The following is a 19,095-nucleotide window of genomic DNA, read 5'->3' as shown; positions in this document are numbered from 1 at the left end:
GAAAGCTCCTTGGTCCTGCTAGGAAATTGTTCTCCCCTAAATACCTACAAAAGGCATTATCAGTTATTTCAACTGATTCAATGAATCATTAAGGAAAAGAGGAAACAATCTGGAAAAAATTTTGGCTGAAGTTTTCCTCAGGAATGAGTTGGGAGCTCAGCAGCAAGGCTGTCAGACAGGCAGAGTGTGTGATAAGAAATATGTATGTGCCTATATAAATATATACATTTATATCACAAAGTATATATCTCACATATACCTACCATAAATATATATATGACCACAAATATTTCTCTATCATAAACTCTACCTGTAAACTCTCCCACACATACCTGTTTTCAGGAATGTGGCATTTTTAGGGGTCCTCAAATCAAACACATGCAGTGCTGTATGAGGGAAAACAAACCACGATTTTATCCCATTAAATCCAAGATATTTTCCTGGATGTGCTGCTGGGTGTGTTTTCCTGTCAGCTCTTTTGGCTTATCCATGAAGTGCACTGGGAGTTGTCAGGATCATGAAACCCCTTTGGCATTTTACTGTCTCTGCAGTATCCACTGGGATGAGTTTCTCCAGAATTATTCCTTGCAGTCCAAGCGCATCTCCTCGAGTTCCCTCTCGCTTTCTGCATCCTGGAAATGCAAGAAGGGAACAGATAAATGCACAGCTCAATTGAAACAACTAAAACCGACAATTTCCCTTCTTTCTCCAACCCCAGACCAGGTTTTAAGCATATCAGAGAATCACAGAATCCTGGAATGGCTTGGGTGGGAAGGGACCTTAAAGCCCATCCTGTGCCAACCCCTGCCATGGGTAGGGACACCTTCCACTGGCCCAGGTTGCTCCAAGCCCTGTCCAACCTGGCCTTGGACACTTCTAGGGATGGGGCAGCCACAGCTCCTCCGGGCAACCTGTGCCAGGGCCTGCCCACCCTCACAGGGAAGGATTTCTTCCCAATATCCCATCTAACCCTGCCCTCTGCCAGTTTGAAGCCACTATGCCACGTCTTGCACTCCAGGCCCTTGTCCAAAGTCCATCTGTCCTGTGGGCTCCCGTCAGGCACTGGAAGGCCACCATCAGATCACCCTGAAACTTCTCCAGGCTGAACAATCCCAACTCTCCCAACCTTTCCTCCCAGCAGAGCTGCTCCATCCCCCTGACCGTCCTGGTCTCTCCTCTGGACTCGCTCCAGCAGGTCCACGTCCTTCCTGTGCAGGATCCCAGAGCTGGATGAAGTGATCTAGGTGGGATCTCAGTGGAGCAGAGGGGCAGGACCCATTTTCTCTCTGTAACTGAGTTCTCCCTGTTCATCCCAGAGCCCCTGCTGATCCTGTTACCTCTTTTGTGTTCCCTGGCAGCTCGGAGGCGAGGCTCACCCAGAGCGCGGCCGCAGAGCTGTTCCCCAGGTCCCTGTAGCACTGGGAAGGGAAAAGGACAACAGGAAAAGGGTTAAACAGGGAAAAACAGGCAGCAAACATAACTGGACCACTGCTAAGAAGACCTGTTTTTGCCTCCTAACCACTAGCACCAATATTCCCTGCAGCATCCTTCGTTCACAGAGCCTTAGAATCACACCAGATGGAATATTAAACATACTTAACTTCCTTTATGGTTTTGTTTGTTTCTTTTGTGGGCAAGGAGAGGGGGCTTTGGTTGGAGATTCTAAGGTGTTCCCGTGGTTTTCATCACTTCCAAAGCTCTATTTGGATTTCCACTGACTACTTCCTCACTCTGGTTTCACCACAAAACCTCTCTACTGGAATGCACATCGTTCTCCAGGCTGCTAAAAATGAGGCTCAGCTGCAAGAGTTGTAATAATAAATAATATTTATGGGAGTCTCAGAGTGTCAGACTAGATGGGAGTCCTGGACATCCTCAAAGGCTTTGAAATCGCTGAATATCAGTAAAAATGTCTATAGACCACAACGAATTTTTATTTTGAAGCTTAACCCATCAGAGCAGCAAATAATGGCCAGTCTTCGCGAACGAAGATCTGGGGAAGGTCTTCACACCTTCCAGCCTGCGCATTGGATTTTTTAGGTGAGACACAGTGTGCGTGGAACTGAGCCCACCCTTTAATCCTGAGATTCATCTGCCGGGGCCAAGCGAGCTTGGACGGTGGCAGCGAGGTCCTCAGGACGTAGATGGATTGCCTTACAGGGCTAACGAGCTCCATCTGCCCAGGGAGTGTCCTGACCGGGAATCAAACCTGGGCCTCGGCGGTGACAGCGCCGCACCTTAACCACTTGACCACCAGGGACTCCCTCCTTCCAAATAATTAGACCCTAAATGCCCCCTTTTAAAGGTCGTGATGAAGGATGTGACCCAAAGTGACAGAGCCTGGGATCAGGGAAGAAAAATACCCTAAACCAAGTGGTCCTATTCACCTCCAAGGTAATTTGTACACTTGCAGATTGTTTCTGGAGCTCAGTCACACCTGCCAGGCACCATGAGCCCAATAAGAACCCATCAGCCCAGTTAGATCACACACAAGGAACCCCAAATTTTAATATCAACGCTGAAAGTCTGGTCAGGTTAAGACTTCCACGGATTTACTGCTGCAACTAAAAAGAAATACTGTCATCTTACAAAATCTGGCTCCTGAGTGGAGTATTTTCCACCTGCTCAGCACTTTACAGCCCAAGATGATTTTTTAATGGAACTATTTCTTACCCTAGGATCTAAAAAAGCAAGAAGTGAGTGGTTACCTTGGCAATGTAAACTCTTCCTGCTTTGGAAAATCCTGGGCTCAGCTCCTCGACCTGTAGGAAGAGAGGGGGATTTGTGACAGGGACAAGCAGATATGCAAGGACACATTTAATTCTTACCTCAGGCTTATTGCTGCTCTGAAAGAAAAAAAACAGAGGAAAGAAGAAAGAGAGGAAGGGAGGACTCCAAATAAATACATAAAGCACTGTGCCCCTGAAACCTTCAAGTAGCTGTTCTGAAACGTTTGAAACGGAGAAGTCAGCCAGGCTTTTAATAAAATAATCCTCGAGAAATTAAAGTGACGGGATGGATCTCTACAAGCGATCCCAGGGATGAGCTCAGACAGCTCTGGGACTCTGGAAGCACAGCCCAGACGTGATTAGGACTGAGCAATGAATCACTGCACAGCTTTTACGAGAAAAATCAAACCCCCTGAAAGCCAGTTCTGAACACTTTGGCTCATCATTCTGATGTCCTCCACATCCCAGTCTTTTCTCTGGCTGTTCTGGAAAGGAGGCCCCACAATATTCCCTTTCCCCAGCTTTCCTTCCACAGGTCCCAGGAGATGGAGAAGCATCATGGAGCACCTGAGGGGGCTGAGCTTAAGCAGGACACAAGCACCCCCTTTCCACTGCTGTGACCTGCGGATGTCACTGATCCATCCCCTCTCCTGGCAGATCCCCTTACCCGCAGGAAGTTCTGGAGCGCGTCCTGCACCGTGGCTGTCGGAGGAGCCTCGAACAGTGCTGACACCGTCTTCTTCTCCAGCCATCCCAGGTGGGCAACCTGCAGAGACAGGAAGGGCAAACCTGTCCCACCCACTGGAGAGCCAGCCAGGACCTGCCCTGCCTCTGAGAGCTGCTCGTGCTCCTGGGAGGAAGCCGAAGGCCTCGGCAGATTCTGGATGAGTATCCCAGTCCTTACACCTGGTTTGCATCCACCTCTCTCTCAGTCAAACATGGAATTCAGTTCCAAGGAGGAATTAGACAGCAATAAGCAGCAATACCTGGTAACACCACCTGCCCATGAGATAGTACAGCTGGGGGTCCTCTGGCTTCAGCTCAATGGCTCTGTCGATGTGTTCCTGTGGGAAACCAGCACCAACACACGTCACACCTTCGTTAAAAGCAAGTAAATGTCCACGAGAGCAGGTGGAGAAAGAGGGAAGGAAGGAATCCACAATTTAAGTGTTGTGATCAGTACAATTACAGCTACAGATCCCCGATTTTCTCAGGAATGGCTTCAGTGAGCACAGAAAAGCAGCACTTCACCAGGCTCAGGGACAGGAGTTACTGCCCACGCACGAGAAGGAAGCTGCCCTTCAGTTTATTCCACCTCCAGAGCTTTGCCATAACCACCTTACTGGTCATGCCATGAGCTGATGGGACAGTAATTACCTGAGGCCTGTTCCAGGTACATCCTCTTCCCCTGCAACATCCCCAAGGGAAATAAAAGAATGTGAGGCAAATTAAATCCTCTTGGGAGTATTTGCTTTGCCTTTCTGGGAGGGTGCAGGTTGCTCACAGGCAGAGAGACAAGCTGGTGCTCTATCTTGTCACCACATGATAATTTCATGTTCCTTTCTCTCAGTCTCATAATTTACATAAATTTTATTTGCAAGACTTCTTTTTTTTTTTTCCCCTGAGATGATGGTGTGTAAAACTGCAGAGCCAGCCCACTCTCTCAAAAGACATTGCTGGAATCACCTTCCTCAGCCCAAAACACCCACTCATGGCATCTCTGAGACATGCTACTTCCCTAAACAAGACCTGGAGCCAATTTTCCCAAGTTCCTACTACAGAACTAAGTGTTGTTTGATCCTTACACAGACCCAGAATGTCCTTTCCACTCACCTTAAAAACACAGCCGGCCTGGATGCGCTTGGGAATGCTCTCATGTTCCGACAGCTGCCCACAAAGGATGGCAAACCTGCACAGGGAGACACCTGCATGAGCCAGCCAGGATTAAATCCACATTTAATCCACAGTTACCTGCTGTCCATGTCTTCAGAAAGAAGATATCCAAGTGTTCAAAGCCAGGTTGGACAGGGCTTGGAGCAAGTGGGATAGTGGAAGGTGTCCCTGCCCATGGAAGGAGGTGGGACTGGATGAGCTTCCAACCCAAACCATCCCAGGATTCTATGAAGTGCACTAAAGCTCCACACCTCTCTGGGAAACACAAGGAATACTGGGAACCTGTAAAAACTGCAGTAAAAATGCAGTTCCTAAGAGGGTTTTAGCCTGAAGGATGAGGCAAATCAGCAGGAGGGCTGTGACGTGACACACAAACTCGCTGCACTGACGGCTAAAAACCAGGAGCAGCACACTTCCACGGCTGGAATTCCTTCCCTAAGCAAGGAAGGTGTGACAGGACAGAGCAGTGAAGAGGAAACTATTGCAGCAAGAGCCCAGACTACGAGCAGCTCTAATTCACTACTGGGAGCAGCGACCTCCACATGCAGCACGCAGGGCTCTACTTCCAGGGAAATATTGGCAAAACCTACCTATATCCTGCAGCTGGGGAAACAGAAGAGCTTTTTTCAGTGCTTTTTTCAGTGCTGAAAGTGCAAAGCCATCTAGTTTTGCCCAGTAAGACACTGTGAGTTGTGAGCCTGAGAAGCAGGGCCTCAGCAAACTTAGCTATTGCCTGAGCCGTGAAATTCAAGGGAGGTTCATTCCCTGGGCATTTGTACCCTCCCATCTCACCTCCCCACAGCAGGGGTTCAAGCCCTCCCTCCCTGAGTCACTTCACAAGAAACAATCCCTCTCAGAGCTCTCAAGGGCACTGCTATGGGTTGGCACACACAGACTGAAGTTTGGTGTCTCTCATCTCACTCAGGAGAGAGCTCTGGGAATGGAGGACACTTCCACCCCTTCCCTGGGTTTGGCTCAAAAAACATCAGGTGGAACAGATGGACAAATGAATAACATGTCTAATTTTTTTCCAAAAATAAAGCTGAAAAGAAGAAAGATGCAAGTAAGGTTCCCTTTTACTCCATCCACATCCCCGTGCCACTGGATGCTCTGCCATAGCTATCCCAAGGCATCCCTTGGGACAGTTAAACACAGCAGATGTACAGGAATCTGTCAGAAGGCTTTTCAATCTCCAACTACACTTCCTTCAGTATTATGAAATCCCAGGAATTCCCTCACTGCTTCTGCCTGAGCTCCATTTCCAATGTTTAAGTTCCAACATGAAGTCGCACCTCCTGAATATTTACAATTTTGCTTAAATCCCCTTCCTTTACTTTGTTAATTTTCCTGTGGGAAAGCTCTGGTTCAGTTCCAAGTCTTATTTTTCATGGTAATGGCAAAGATTACCAGATCAATGTCTTATTGGATAAAAATCCTTTCCCCTCGTTGGAAAAGCTCCCAGCTGCATTGCCCCACTCTGATGGAATCAAGTGTTTTTAGGATCGTCTCCAGTTTGTTTCCCAACAAAACATCAGCCTGGGCTAAACATACTCAGCCACAGCACAACTGGGGTTGAGAAATACAAACCAATAAAAGGCTTATTTTCTACAATCACGAGATCAAACATTCCTACACAATAAATCCCACAGTTGTCTCATGTCAAGAAATACAAATTCCAGGGTTTTTTTCCTGATTTCTGCTGTCCTCTCCTCTGCTTGTTTAGCTTGGCAGAGTGGAGCTGTTTATTCCAGCTCATTCTGTGGAATGCCTCAGGATGAGAGTCACCAGAGACACTATGGAAGTGCAGGAGGGCTGAGCAGCAGGACCAGGAGACCTGAAAAATTAGGACTTAGGGGATTTCCATTCCCTGTGACCTCCTGCAGCACTGCTCAGATCCATGTCTCAGCAGCTTTCATTAGGATATCACTTGATTAATTATTAACCAGACTCTTCATTAGGCTGCTGACAGTGGGAAAGCTGCAGTTCCCACAGGGACCTCAGCTCAGGATTTTCCCCATTTATTAGAAAAATAAACCCTGTGGAAACAGATACTCCCAGCTGAGAGAGCCTGTTCTTCCAGCTTAAATCTCCAGGCAAAAGTGAGGCAGGCAGATGTGCTGTTCCTTCCTTTATAGCCCTCAGACCTCCAAGTGGGAGAGCACCTGTGTTCTGGATGTTCAAGTTCCTTCCCCAATTAACCTTCCAGGGCACACAGGTCAGGGGGATTGCCACCAGCCAGCTCTAATTCCACGCTGGTTTTCCTCCTCTGCATTCTGAAATATCCCCTAACTATTCCTACGGTTGCTGCCGCTTCATATTGTCAGTAAATTCCCTGTTTCATCTGCCTATGGAGCAGAAAACAGTCGGCTCATAAATCCAGAATCCAGCTCCAAATTGGCCAGACGTGGCCAGCAAGAGTTACATCCTGGAGCACTGCCAGTTGTTCAATGAGAGCTGTCTCCCAGGCACAGCCGGAGTGCCGTGACTTTTCCAAAATCCAGGATCTGCCCACAGACAGACAGCTGCACCCACGGAACTGAGAAGGGGTGGTGATCAAGCATGCAAGATGTTCCACCAAACTCTCAGACTCTCTGGAAGAAAAGGGCACATTTTGGAGACTCATCCAACCCAATCCCACTTCTCCATCACACACAGAGTATCTCCAAGAGGGCCAAAGCTTATTATTCCTTCTGCAAGAGTCAGCACTTCGCTGAAAAAAATATTCCACTCAAACTAAAAGCAACACCTGCCCAATTTTCCCCAGATTTCTCTGAAATCCCTCAGGTTGCACCTTCAATATTTCTTTCATGACCTGGAGTGGAAGGCAAGGCAAACCTAGACCTCACTCTGATTCCTAAAGATGGTACTGGGCTGGAAATTCTAAAGGGCCACAGCTGTTTCTCACTTCATTTGTGGGATGTCCCATATTTGTGTCTAAGCAGCAAAGCCCAGAGAGGTTTGTGCTGTCATATTTCTACCTTATTTCTTTGTATTTTGTATCTCTTCCACCTCTCCCTCCTGAGATGCAAGAACAGGCTTAGGAACTTGCTCTGTCCTGCTCGTGGGCTGGACTCAGCTAAGGGAGAAATCAGCTTAGCTGGACAGAAATTCGACCTGCTCAGAGATCTTTTACAATCAAACAGGGAATGATTTTGATGCCTAAATCCCAAGTAAGAATCGGGTCCTTGTTAAATCAGGGGTGCAGAGGCTTCAGATCACTCGCTCCAATATCCCTCAGCCTTGGAGCCACAAATAAATCTCCTCCAAAGGTACCAAGTGCATTTAACACCCAGCACGGCTCCCACACCTTCTGTTCCTACATGAGCCCCCAAAATGAGCTGCAGCCAGTGATGTTCCCTCCTCACTGATTCCCCAGCAGGAATCCTTCCCCTTTCCCAAAGTTATTCCTTTGCTTGTGGCTTTAAAATGCCAGTAATTACTGCAACACCCAGGAAAAGGACTGGGAATATTTCTATTAAAATGGCCATTTAGGATGCAGTGGGAAAGAGAAGGATGATGTTTGGGATGATGTATATGGAAATAAGAGTGTAAAGGATCATATCCCATCAGCATCACACAAACCCATCTTGCTCCCACAGATTGTGTCCTGCACTGGACTCCCCCCACTTTTGCCTGGGAAAATATATGGAAGAGGGAGAATAATATAGGAAAGACAACGTGGGCAGCGAGAGATAATCAATTATTCCCTGTGACAAGAGATAAGAAGGGATTAGGGTTTTCACAAAAGGAATTAGGCACTAGAGAGAGGAATATGACAGAATAAAACTGTAATTTAAAGCAAGTGTGAACAATATTCTCCATAAACCAAGAGCTGGGGCGCCAAATCCACCCCCAAAAAGCTTTAAAGCCTCTACTGTTTTTTTTTCTCCTCAGGATAAATCCAATTAGCACAAAAAAAGGCTGCAATTAAACCAGCTTGTGACCACCTCAGAGCTGGGAAGAGAGTAATTTCCTGTTCCACTGGTAGCAGTAAATAATAATTTCTGTGCTGATAAAGGGAATTACATATTCATTCCCAAGAAATCCCACGCCTCCCACAGGCTGCTCTGCTGTTTCCTTTCTCCAGCTGCTCTGAAGAGCTAAAAGCAAGATGTAGCTGTGCAGGAGCCTTATTCCTGTCTGGGAAAAGGGTCTGGGAGGCCCAGAACTGTCCCAAAATCTGAATCACAATGCAAAACTATCCAGCTGGGACCCCGGAGTAGAACCTTGCTTTGTAAAACACCAACTTTAAAATCTATCCTGGCAACCAAACCCCATTTTTTTCAAGCTGTTAAGCCAGCAGAGCCCAATACCATAATCTGCTGGAGATTTTCCTGCCCCAAAATCTTTCCTATCACAGCTTTAATTGAAAACAGCAATTCATTACTAACAACTGAAATACATTCTTTTTAAGGTAATAAAGGCATTTATTCAGATGCCAATAGTCCAAAACAACCCTCCAAATAAACTTGTTCATTAGAAGAGCACAGATCTTGTTTGGTAAAGATACTCAGCATCTTGTTTCCCCAATAATTTCCATTCAAAAAAGTGATTTCCCTTTTATCCCAATTTAAGCATTGTCAGTCCTTCACAGTAACTGCTGACAAACATTGTTCATGGAGGAATTCACCAGAAAAGCCAAAAAATAAATTCCCTTACCTCCACAAATATCTGAACCACTCCACAAACTCTCTTTTGGAGTCATTTAAAAAAAGAGAGCAATCCTTTCAATTCCATCCATGAGCTGCAAGCAAAGCCTTAAGGGAGTGAGGCCCTTCCCCCTCATCTCCCTCCTTACTGAAATCTGGGTACAAATGTCGGTCACAATTCCCTGCTTGGGGTTCATCTTCTCTTCTACCATGAAAAAAAAAAAAGACATGAAATCCCTTTGTTTAAATTCAAAGCAGAGCCACATGTTGCTGACTCCCTTCATTTCCAAGCCAGAGGCTCTGCAGCACCTCTGAGATGAGGCAGCAGTGCCAGGACCCACTTCCAGGAGGCCCTAAAAGCCTGTCTGCTAAAAAGGATGGTTCTCCTTCCTCCAGAGTGAAGATGAACAGAGGACATTTGGCACAGCACCAAACCCACGCTCCCAGGCTCCAGAAATCTCAGCCCAGCCTGGTGAACACCACGTGGAGCTCATCGTGCTTGAGCTTCATCCCAAACCCGTTTTATCAGCAGTTGGTCCCCCAAAGTCTCAGCTGGAAGCTCAGCCACCAAAGTTCATCCACGTGTCAGGTGCAGACTCACAAACCCCTTGAGAGAAGCTGTTCCTGTATCCAAAAAAGTCCACAAGAAAAAGCCCTCTGTCTGCCAAAGCCATTCCTCACACCCAGGAACCAAAGCTGTTAAAAATAAATGGCTTTTTAGATGGAAAAAAACACCCTCAGTGTAGGACACTGCAAGTAAGAGCAAGTAAGAGTTCAGGATTTTGTTGGGTTGGGGGTTTTTCCATTACGAATTTTTAACTGCAGCTCAGCTCACAACAACCTCCAAGTTGTTTTCCTATACTTTTTATAGGCAAGAAGGAAAAAAAAAAATCACATACCACTGGTGGCACTCAGCACTTTGATCCCACTTCTGTAAGGCAAGTTCCAGCTCTTTCTTCCCTGGAAAAAAAAAAAAAAACATAGCCAGAGGTAAGAAATTCAGATGCTTTCTCTCCTGACTTCTTTCTTTGAGGATGCTGGAGTAGAATAATAGATAGATAGATATAGTTATAAAAATAATATACTGGTTAATTTTATAACACATGTGGCCTGAAAATGCCCAGTTAAATAATTTCATCCTTTTGCAGCCTCAAAAAGCTGCAAACTAAGCATTTACTGCAGATTAAGAAGACTGGAGAAAACTTCAAATTCCAAGTTAATTAAATGGCTACACTGATTTCCAGAAAAGAATAATTATATTAGTTATAATCTTCATTTATTCAGCTACATGCATAATAAACAGGGCAGAAATCATTTAGGTTAGTACCTTTTGTTGTACATCTTAACTGTAATAAAGATGATTTTTGTTCTACTGTGACTCACCTAAAGCCTTGTGAACACATCTGAGGTGGTAAAGAAGGAGGGAATTAAATTAAAGTGACTCTTCTAAGCAAACACCCATCTAAAAATCTATTTCTTTTTTTATATCTGCACGTGCTGGTGACACAAAAAATCAAATGTGCTACAGCCAAGGCGCTTTTTTTCTGTTTTTTTTTTTTGTTTCTTTTTAATTTTTTTATTTTAATATCAGAGAGGATATGGGTGACAGGTTAGAGAAACCAGCTTTTATGGCTTTCAGTAGGTCTTAGCCTATTCACACTCTTTCAGCAAGCCCAAAAGTTAAATTTATGAGTAAAAAAAAAAATCTGTAATTATATTTCTAGATTTATATGGAAGCCTATGCTTATACTTTTAAGCATAAACCACTCCGGCACAGTTGCCCACTCACCTAAAAAAGAGCAGCTTAGAAGGGAGAACAATAACTGCACTCCACTGCCGGCAGGTGGAGGGTTCCTAAAGCTCAAGGTTGGGGTTTGCTTTGCCTCGGCACGGAATTCCTTACCCTCGGATGCGTAGGATTGCTTCTCCTCCTCGTCCTCCGTGAGCTCCCACATGTCGCTGTGAGCCCGGGCCAGGCGCCACAGGAATTCCCGCTGCCCTGCGTACTGCACAAAAACGGGAATGTTGTGGATCGAGGGCCCCCCCCCGCCACGGACAAAGGGAATTACAAACTAACACTGAGTAGGGCCACACGTTAGGGGTTTTTCTTTTTTAAACTTTTTTTTTAAACCTTAAAATGCCCCAACTCTGCAAGAGCTGAAGCAGAACCACAGCAGAGAGAATTGGGAGGGGTGAGTTTATAACGAAGTGTGGGCACGGGACAGGGCAGGGACTGTCCCCCCGTGCTGGGCACTGCGGGGGCACCGCAAATCCTGTGTCCAGCTCATGGCACAAAGGGTATCAAGGGGCTGGAGTGAGTCCAGAGAAGGGAATGCAGCTGGGAAGGGGTTGGAGCAGCAGGAGGGGCTGAGAGGGTTCAGCCTGGAGAAAAGGAGGCTCAGGGGGGACCTTCTGGCTCTGCAACTCCCTGACAGGAGGGGGAACCAAGGGAGGGGTTGGGATCTGCTTCCAGGGAACAAGGGACAGGAGGAGAAGGAACAGCCTCAAGCTGTGCCAGGGAAGGGGCAGGCTGGACACCAGGAGGAAATTCTTCACGGAAAGGGTGGTTAAACATTGGCAGGGGCTGCCCAGGGAGGTGGTGGAGTCCCCACCCTGGAGATGTCCAGGGAAGGCCTGGCCGTGGCACTCGGTGCTCTGGGCTGGGGGCCAAGGTGGGGATCAGTCACAGGCTGGACTCTCAGCGAACAAATTCTTCCTGATGTCCAACCTGACCCTCCCCCAGCACGGGGAATCACTGCTGGAAAACACAACAAGGCACCTTTACCGCCAGCTTGTTGTTGAGGAGCAGCTGGAAGCCCTCTCTCCTGTCCTGCTCATCCCCACCGTGCAGGCGGTCGGCCTGCTGCAGGAGCTGCCCCAGCCCCTCCTCCACGGACGAATCCAGGCTCAGAGGGGCTTCATCCTCAGGGACCAGGTCCAGGGAATCCCGGCGCACCGTCCGCACTGTGTCACAGCTCACTTCGTCCTCCCCTTCCTCGCTCTCCCTCTCCGACTCCCGGTCATAGTCGGACTCGGCGTTGGCCGTGGTGTAACTTTGGGAGGGGAAAAAAAAAAACAACACAAAATCAGTTGTAGGAGCAATTCCTAACAGAGGAAGAGGAGCACCTCAGCTTATCCTGCACAACACAGGTGCCTCAATCCTGGATTTCTTGGAACAACCATTATTTCCCATGTAATATCTCAAAAACACTGAAAGAAAGTACAGGATGCTGAAGGATGAAGGTCCCTTGGAAGTTAAGTCACAAGTGGGTTTGAGCAACTTGGTCTAGGGGAAGGTGGTCCTGCCTATGGCAGGGGGCTGGAAATGGATGAGCTTTAAGGTCCCTTCCAACCCAAACCATTCTAAGATTTCAAGTGTCCCCTCCTCACCTGCACACCCTGCCAGCTCCTCTTAGCCCTTCTAACTGCAGCATAACAGAATTAAACAGCTAAAAACAGAGGCAGGATTATTCAGTTAAATATATGGATTATAAAGAACTTCATCAATCCACCTGCAAAGTATAACCTGAGGGATTTAGCCTGTTCCAGGGAATTTTAGGCACAATAGCTCTCCTGGCAACACCTCATCCCTCCAGCATCCTGGTCACTAAATGCTACACAGCTCGTTCCCACTGCCAGGGGAAAAAGGTGAAGGACAGCAGGAAAGCCACCAAGACTCTTTTCCAGCAGCAAGAAATCCAGCAAGGAGCAAGAGGATGAGCCACAAGGAGACACCACATGTTGAAAAACCCGGGGAATGATTCACAGTCCAAAGGAGCAGGATGTGGTTTAGGGAGGGTTTTGGTGGTGCCACAGTGATGGTTGGACTCCATGACCTTGGAGGTCTCTTCCAACCTCCTTGATTCGGTACAGCTTAGGTCCAAGTTTCTGAAAATGGCTAAAATTAAGCTCCCCCAGCACCAAAGGTGGGAATTTAAAATTTAAACCAGCATTATACAGTGGTACCACTGCAGAGGGGGTATCTACTCACAAAGCCAATTCCTTTTAAAATAAGATTATTTGTCCCCCTCAGGCTGACCTGCAAGCTCCTAGCTGCAGAACAGGCACAAATCAGGCAGGAATTTCAAAATGTGCACTTCAGTATGTGGATTTTGTTGACTGAGTTGAATAACAAGACAACTGCAGCATTAAACTCACTGCAGTCTGGGGGTACTGGGTACCTCCAGCGCTGTGTCCTGGCTGGATCCCGCTTTCCAAGCAACAGTCCTGTGATCCTGCCTTTGTCTGGGGACACAGATATGCGCCCACAGCCTGTATCTGAAGGAGGCAGTGACAGCACTTCGCCCACACCTTGATAACAAGACACATCTGGCTATCAAAGCTTCACTTTTCTGAGAACCATCCATAATCTTCAAGCATTTCCCTCTCTGGCAGAGGGTAAACCAGCACAGCCTCCAAAACCTCCTCCAGGAATTTAAACCCCGCCATTTCATGGATAATGCAGCAACACAGGGGTAGGTGACACTGGCTGAGCTCTGTTTTCACATGAAAAGTTTCATTTCTTTACATTTCTTAAGATTAATTAACAAGATATCAATATTAAGGCATTATTAGTTCTCTGGACTACTCCATTTTCAGTAGCTCGACACAAACTCCTCAAATTCCCAAATGTCCCCATCCTAACACCCCCAGCATTTTCCTGGCAGCTGCCAAGATTTCAGTCCTTCAGCTCAAGAAACCCCCACATTTTCCCCCAGTTGCAGCAGTTCAAAAAGAAGGAACAGGACAAGCTCAAAGCTTTCAGGAAGATTAAGGGACTGAGATGTCATCAGCCCGTTTTCCTGAATTTACAGTGATGGAACTGGAATACTTTAGGATGACCTCTGGCTAGAGCACATCCTGAAGGAAAAGAGACTCTGGAACAAAAAAAGCCCATGGAAAGAAGAGGCAAAGAAGCCCAAAAACCAAAGCCACACAGGGAAATGAAACAGCCCGAAGCTGGTCCTGACCAGACTGACATTATCCCTGTGGTCCTCCACAGGGAGAAATTATATTATTCCATTTTTTTTTATTTTATTTTTTTAAATTTAGATAGGAGTTCTAATTACAGATTTTTAATTACAATGTAAGAACTCCTCCAACCATCCCTGGACTCCCAATAAATGAATGAGGCTTTGCAGTAAAACACACCCCTGTTCCCCTAAGGAGATGCCTTTTCTGAACCTCTGCATTCCTTGGGCCTCTGTCACAACTTACGGTTTTCTATGAGCAGGGGACACCCCAGGCTGGGATCAAGATGGACAAAACCCACCTTTTCCATCCATTTGACAAAAGCCACCGTCACCCTGATTGATTCAGAGCATCTGCTGTTACCCAAATAGCAAAGTCTCATCTTCAGAACCAACTCTGTATTTTAACATCTGTTCTGCACCCTCATTCCCTGTTACACCACCATGGATCACTCCCTCCCTCATTCCCCTCTCATTCCAACACCCACTCCAGATGAATGAGGCCCTACAACCCCAGTGACATCACACCAGCTTTCTCCTGCCTCACCAGCTCCAGTTGCGAGAAACACTGACATGACACGATTTTAGGGCAGTCACAAATTGCCCTCCTGCAGATCCATGTTTTCTGTCCTGGGAAGACAAATCCCTGCTGCCAAGTGCCAGCACCAGCCCACAGGTCATTTGGCTGCTCCCCATCGTGCCCATATTCCCCCTGAAACATTCCCACTGCCATAAAATCTCTCTTTGAACTACATTTCAACTGCCCTGGGAAAATTTACGTGTTTTTGGGACACACTTCCATACCTCAAATGCTACAAAACTGGCCTGACTGAGGCACAAAGGAGCAGCATTTCCTCAGAAAATCAGCAGTCACAGCCAGGTATGCAGGAGAACTCTTGTTACTTGTCTAATATGAATATACCTAAAGCCATATTGTTATTTTTAATGATGTTCTTAAACTACTCAGTACTTCCCTGTCCCATGCAGGGCTAGGAGTTGGACTTTGGTGATCCTACCAGGTCCCTTCCACCTCAGGATATTCCCTGATTCTGTGAGTTTACAACCTTCACCTGATTTTAAACTCTAAGAACTTAAAACAATTGATCTCACACTGAGAAAAAAAACTCTAGGTAATACACTAGTTGAAGACATCCAGTTAATAGAAGACATTCAGTTAATTCATTCTGAAATTTCTCAAGTTTTTCAGACACTTAAAAATACATTATTGTCTTGAAATTATATTTCTAAACATTCTCACTTCGGTCCCAGGCTGGACTTTTGCTTCCCTTTTTTTTATAAGGTTCCTTAACCAAATTATTCTGTTTAAAAATAACCTCCCTCTCTCTATATATATATATGATTTTTTTCTTTCTTTAAAAGTCAGAAGTGTTGCAGATCTCTCAGTCTGGCCCTGGCAGTAACACATTTACTGCAATAAAAGCAAATTAAAACAGGCTGACAGACACCCAGTGGGGAAAAAAATCCCTTAATTTCTGTGATAAACTGCTCAAATGTGGCACAAAAGCCCCTAAAAGCTGCTCCTGGCCTGGTGTTCTGCTTACCCCCCTTCACTCTCTCCATCATCCGTGTTGGCATTCCCTGAGCTGGCTGTGAAATAAATGGAGCTGGAGCCTGTGGAGTCACTTCTCTCTCTGGGATAAGGGAACCTCCTCCGGCGATTCAGTCTCTGCGTTTCTTCCAGGTGAGACCTGTGAGAAAGGGAAAAGGAAAAAGAAATGAAGATTAGGTACTGAAATAGCTGCTATTTCCCTTTCTTTCTCCTCTCCAGCAGACTCCATCCAATCCCCTTTACATCCAAAGAATTCACAGGGTGCTTTCCTGTGGCTTATACAAACATCCCATGCCCAGGCAGGTTGTATTTTCCAGGTAAAGCAAGTCTTGGTCCACGTCCAATCCATGTATAATCCATGTATAATCTATATATGAATATTCATCAGGTCTCTTCATCGGGAACCGGAGTGGTAGGACAAGGAGTAATGGGATCAGACTGAAAGAGGGGAAATTGAGATTGGATATCGGGAAGGAATTCCTCCCTGTGAGGGTGGACAGACCCTGGCACAGGTTGCCCAGAGAAGCTGTGCCTGCCTCACCCCTGGAAGTGTCCAAGATCGGGTTGGATGGGGCTTGGAGCAACCTGGGATAGTGGAAGGTGTCCCTGCCCATGGCAGGGGATGGCACTGGATGGGCTTTAAGGTTCCTTCCAACCCAAGGCATTCCATGACTGTGGATTCTATGGATGCTGTGCTGTGAAAGGGCAGCAGGCAGGAGGGGCAGGGCTGGTACCTGACTTCCCCCACAATCTCCACAGCCAGGTTCTGGAGGCTGTTCCGCAGTTCCTCCACCTCCTTCCTCAGCTCCAAGATGTTCCTCACCACGAAGTCCAGGCGCTCCAGCAGCTCCAGCTGCTGGTCCTGCCCCAGCAGAGGTGTGTGCGTGGCTCCAGCCCCCTCCTCCACAGGGACCAGCACTCTGGGCAAGGCTTGGGCTGGAGAAGAACAGAACAAATTCTTTAGATGCCAATGGGAAAGGATTCCACGTGGGAAATCTGACTGCTGTGCTGAGGGCCAGGGACAGGAGGCTTGATCTTGATAGGGCCACCAAGATGATCAGAGGGATGGAGCACCTCTCCTGTGAGGAAAGGCTGGGAGAACTGGGATTGTTCAGCCTGGAGAAGAGAAGCTCCAGGGAGACCTGAGAGCCCCTTCCAGTGCCTAAAGGGGCACCTGGCCCTGGCACAGGTTGCCCTCCAACCTAAGGCCCTGGCACAGGTTGCACCAGAGATGCTGTGGCTGCCCCATCCTTGGAAGTGTCCAAGGCCGGGTTGGACGGGGCTTGGAGCAACCTGGGCTAGAGGGAGGTGTCCCTGTCCATGGCAAGGGGTGGGACTGGATGAGCTTTAAGAATCCTTCCAACCCAAACCATTCCAGGATTCCATGAGTCTATGATCACTGTGAAAAAACACAGTTTCACTTTCCATTCCTGAAGTTTTGCACAGATGTGGATAAAACCCGGCAAGTTCAGGGTTCAGTGGGCATCAACATCCCCACTGCATTTCCCCACCATTTCTTCTATTCCAGCTCCACTGCCCCTACGTTTCCCCCTATTCCAACGCCCTTTTCTCTATTCCAGCCTCATTCCCACCAGCACAGCCCCACTTCCCCCAGTCCAAACCCACGTCCCCCATTTCCCCTATCCCAACCCCACTCTTTCTGTGCCAGCCCCATACCCCCATTCCGATCTCATTTCCCCCCATCCCCTCTCTCCCAACCCCACCCCTTCCATCCCAGCCCCATCCCCTCCACCTCAGCCCCCCTCCAGCCCCGTCCGCTCCGTGCCCGGCCCGCTCCGTGCCCGCTGTCCCGCGCGTACCGCGGCCGTGCGGCGCGGCCGCCTCCCTCCAGCGGCGGCGCAGGGCCCAGAGCAGCCCGAGGCCGAGGCCGGCGCCCGCCCCCAGCCCCAGCGCCAGGGCCAGGCGGGGCCCGGCCCGGGCGGGGACCGCCACGGCCACGGCCACCGGCACGGCCATGGCGGCTCCGGGCACCGGGCGCGGGCCGCGCGCACCGGGCGCGTCACCGGGCGCGGCCCCAGCGGCCCAATGAGAGCGCGGAGCGTCAGCGGCGGGGCCGCGCACGGCACGGGCGGCGCGGGGGACACGCCCACGGCCGGCACGTGGAGCTGCACGTGGGCAGGGAGCGGCGCTCGCACCGGGACAGGGACCGGGACAGGGACCGGGACAGGGAGCGGCGCTCACAGCGGAACCAGGACACGGACCGGGACCGGGACAGGGAGCGGCGCTCGCACCAGGACCTGGACACGGATCGGGACCGGGACAGGGAGCGGAGCTCGCACCGGGACCGGGACCGGGACCTAGACACGGACCTGCAGTTACACCTGGACCTATATCTGTACCTGTACATGTACCTGTACCCACAGTTACACCTGGACCTGCAGTTACACCTGGACCTATGTCTGTGCCTGCACATGCTCCTGTACCCACAGTTACACCTGGACCTGGACCTAAAGTCACACCTGTACATGTACATGAGCCCAAAGTTACACCTGTACATGGACCTAAAGTCACACCTGTACATGAGTCTAAAGTCACACATGTACATGGACCTAAGTCACACCTGTACTTGATCCTAAACTTACATCAATATATGTATATCAACCTAAAGTCACAGCTGTACCTGCACATGAACCTATACTTACACCTGTACATGTACCTAGTTACACCTGTACATGAACCTACAGTTACACTTGCGCCTGCACATGGATCTACAATTACACCACACCTGCAGTTCCAACCACACCTGTACCTGTACCAAGTTCTTTCCCAAGTAAATAATTTCCAGAGAGACCCTTTAACACTCTCAGAGCAGTGGAGTACACTGGGGGTATGTGGAGTGAAATACCACTGGACTGGGTGTTCAGCTTCCAGCAGTAAGGGACAAATGGGCCAGAAAATGGGAATTTGGGAACACGCAATGGAGCCAAGTGGGACAGGGTTATTGTAGTGAGGGAGTTGTGCAGAGAGCGACCAGTTCTTGGGATGAGAGAAGGGATTTTAGGTGGAATTAGGCGAAGGACGCAGGAATGGCCAAACAATCATCCCAAGCCTTTAGGGCTGGAATTTCTCCCTTCTACAGAAAACACTGTGAACACAGAGGGCACTTACATTCCTGGCAGGATCCCCCAAGAAGAACTTGTTTATCCTAGGACCATTAAAGCTAGAAATGCCTTTTTCTGGAAGATCCAAAGGATTCTTTAGGAAAAGGTGCCAGTCAGGAACAGGAAAATCAAGCCCTTTGTGTGCTCCCTGCTCCTGGGAGC

The 19,095-nt window shown here is 48.2% G+C and overlaps 1 protein-coding gene across 1 annotated transcript; it reads right to left on the bottom strand.

The window, feature by feature from the left end:
- Positions 1 to 391: 391 nt before the first annotated feature.
- Positions 392 to 17,788, bottom strand: RMDN3 (regulator of microtubule dynamics 3). Its single transcript, XM_027895527.1, has 12 exons — positions 17,632 to 17,788; positions 16,546 to 16,747; positions 15,804 to 15,950; positions 12,051 to 12,324; positions 11,175 to 11,277; positions 10,171 to 10,231; positions 4,563 to 4,638; positions 3,716 to 3,793; positions 3,397 to 3,495; positions 2,709 to 2,762; positions 1,338 to 1,418; positions 392 to 632 (listed from the first exon to the last, which is right to left on the bottom strand). The coding sequence occupies exons 1-12, from the start codon at positions 17,786 to 17,788 to the stop codon at positions 579 to 581; spliced, it is 1,386 nt and encodes a 461-aa protein (XP_027751328.1). The 3' UTR covers positions 392 to 578.
- Positions 17,789 to 19,095: the final 1,307 nt, after the last annotated feature.

Source organism: Empidonax traillii, unplaced genomic scaffold (genome assembly GCF_003031625.1).
Source record: "Empidonax traillii isolate 1590-97213 ecotype Southwest subspecies unplaced genomic scaffold, ASM303162v1 scaffold461:size861717, whole genome shotgun sequence".
Lineage (NCBI taxonomy): Eukaryota > Metazoa > Chordata > Aves > Passeriformes > Tyrannidae > Empidonax > Empidonax traillii.
The sequence above is the reverse complement of the archived record's forward strand: the minus strand, read 5'-3'. Positions and strand labels throughout refer to the sequence as shown.

What these genes read in the sequence shown, in the direction of transcription:
- RMDN3 (XM_027895527.1), bottom strand. Translation starts at nt 17,788, where the DNA reads ATGGCCGTGCCGGTGGCCGTGGCCGTGGCGGTCCCCGCCCGGGCCGGG. An exon ending in GATGGAGAGAGTGAAGGGGG is followed by an intron (nt 12,325 to 15,803) that starts GTAAGCAGAACA and finishes CCCCTCCCAAAG; the next exon opens with TTACACCACGGCCAACGCCG. An exon ending in GCAATCCTACGCATCCGAGG is followed by an intron (nt 10,232 to 11,174) that starts GTAAGGAATTCC and finishes TTTTTTTTCCAG; the next exon opens with GGAAGAAAGAGCTGGAACTT.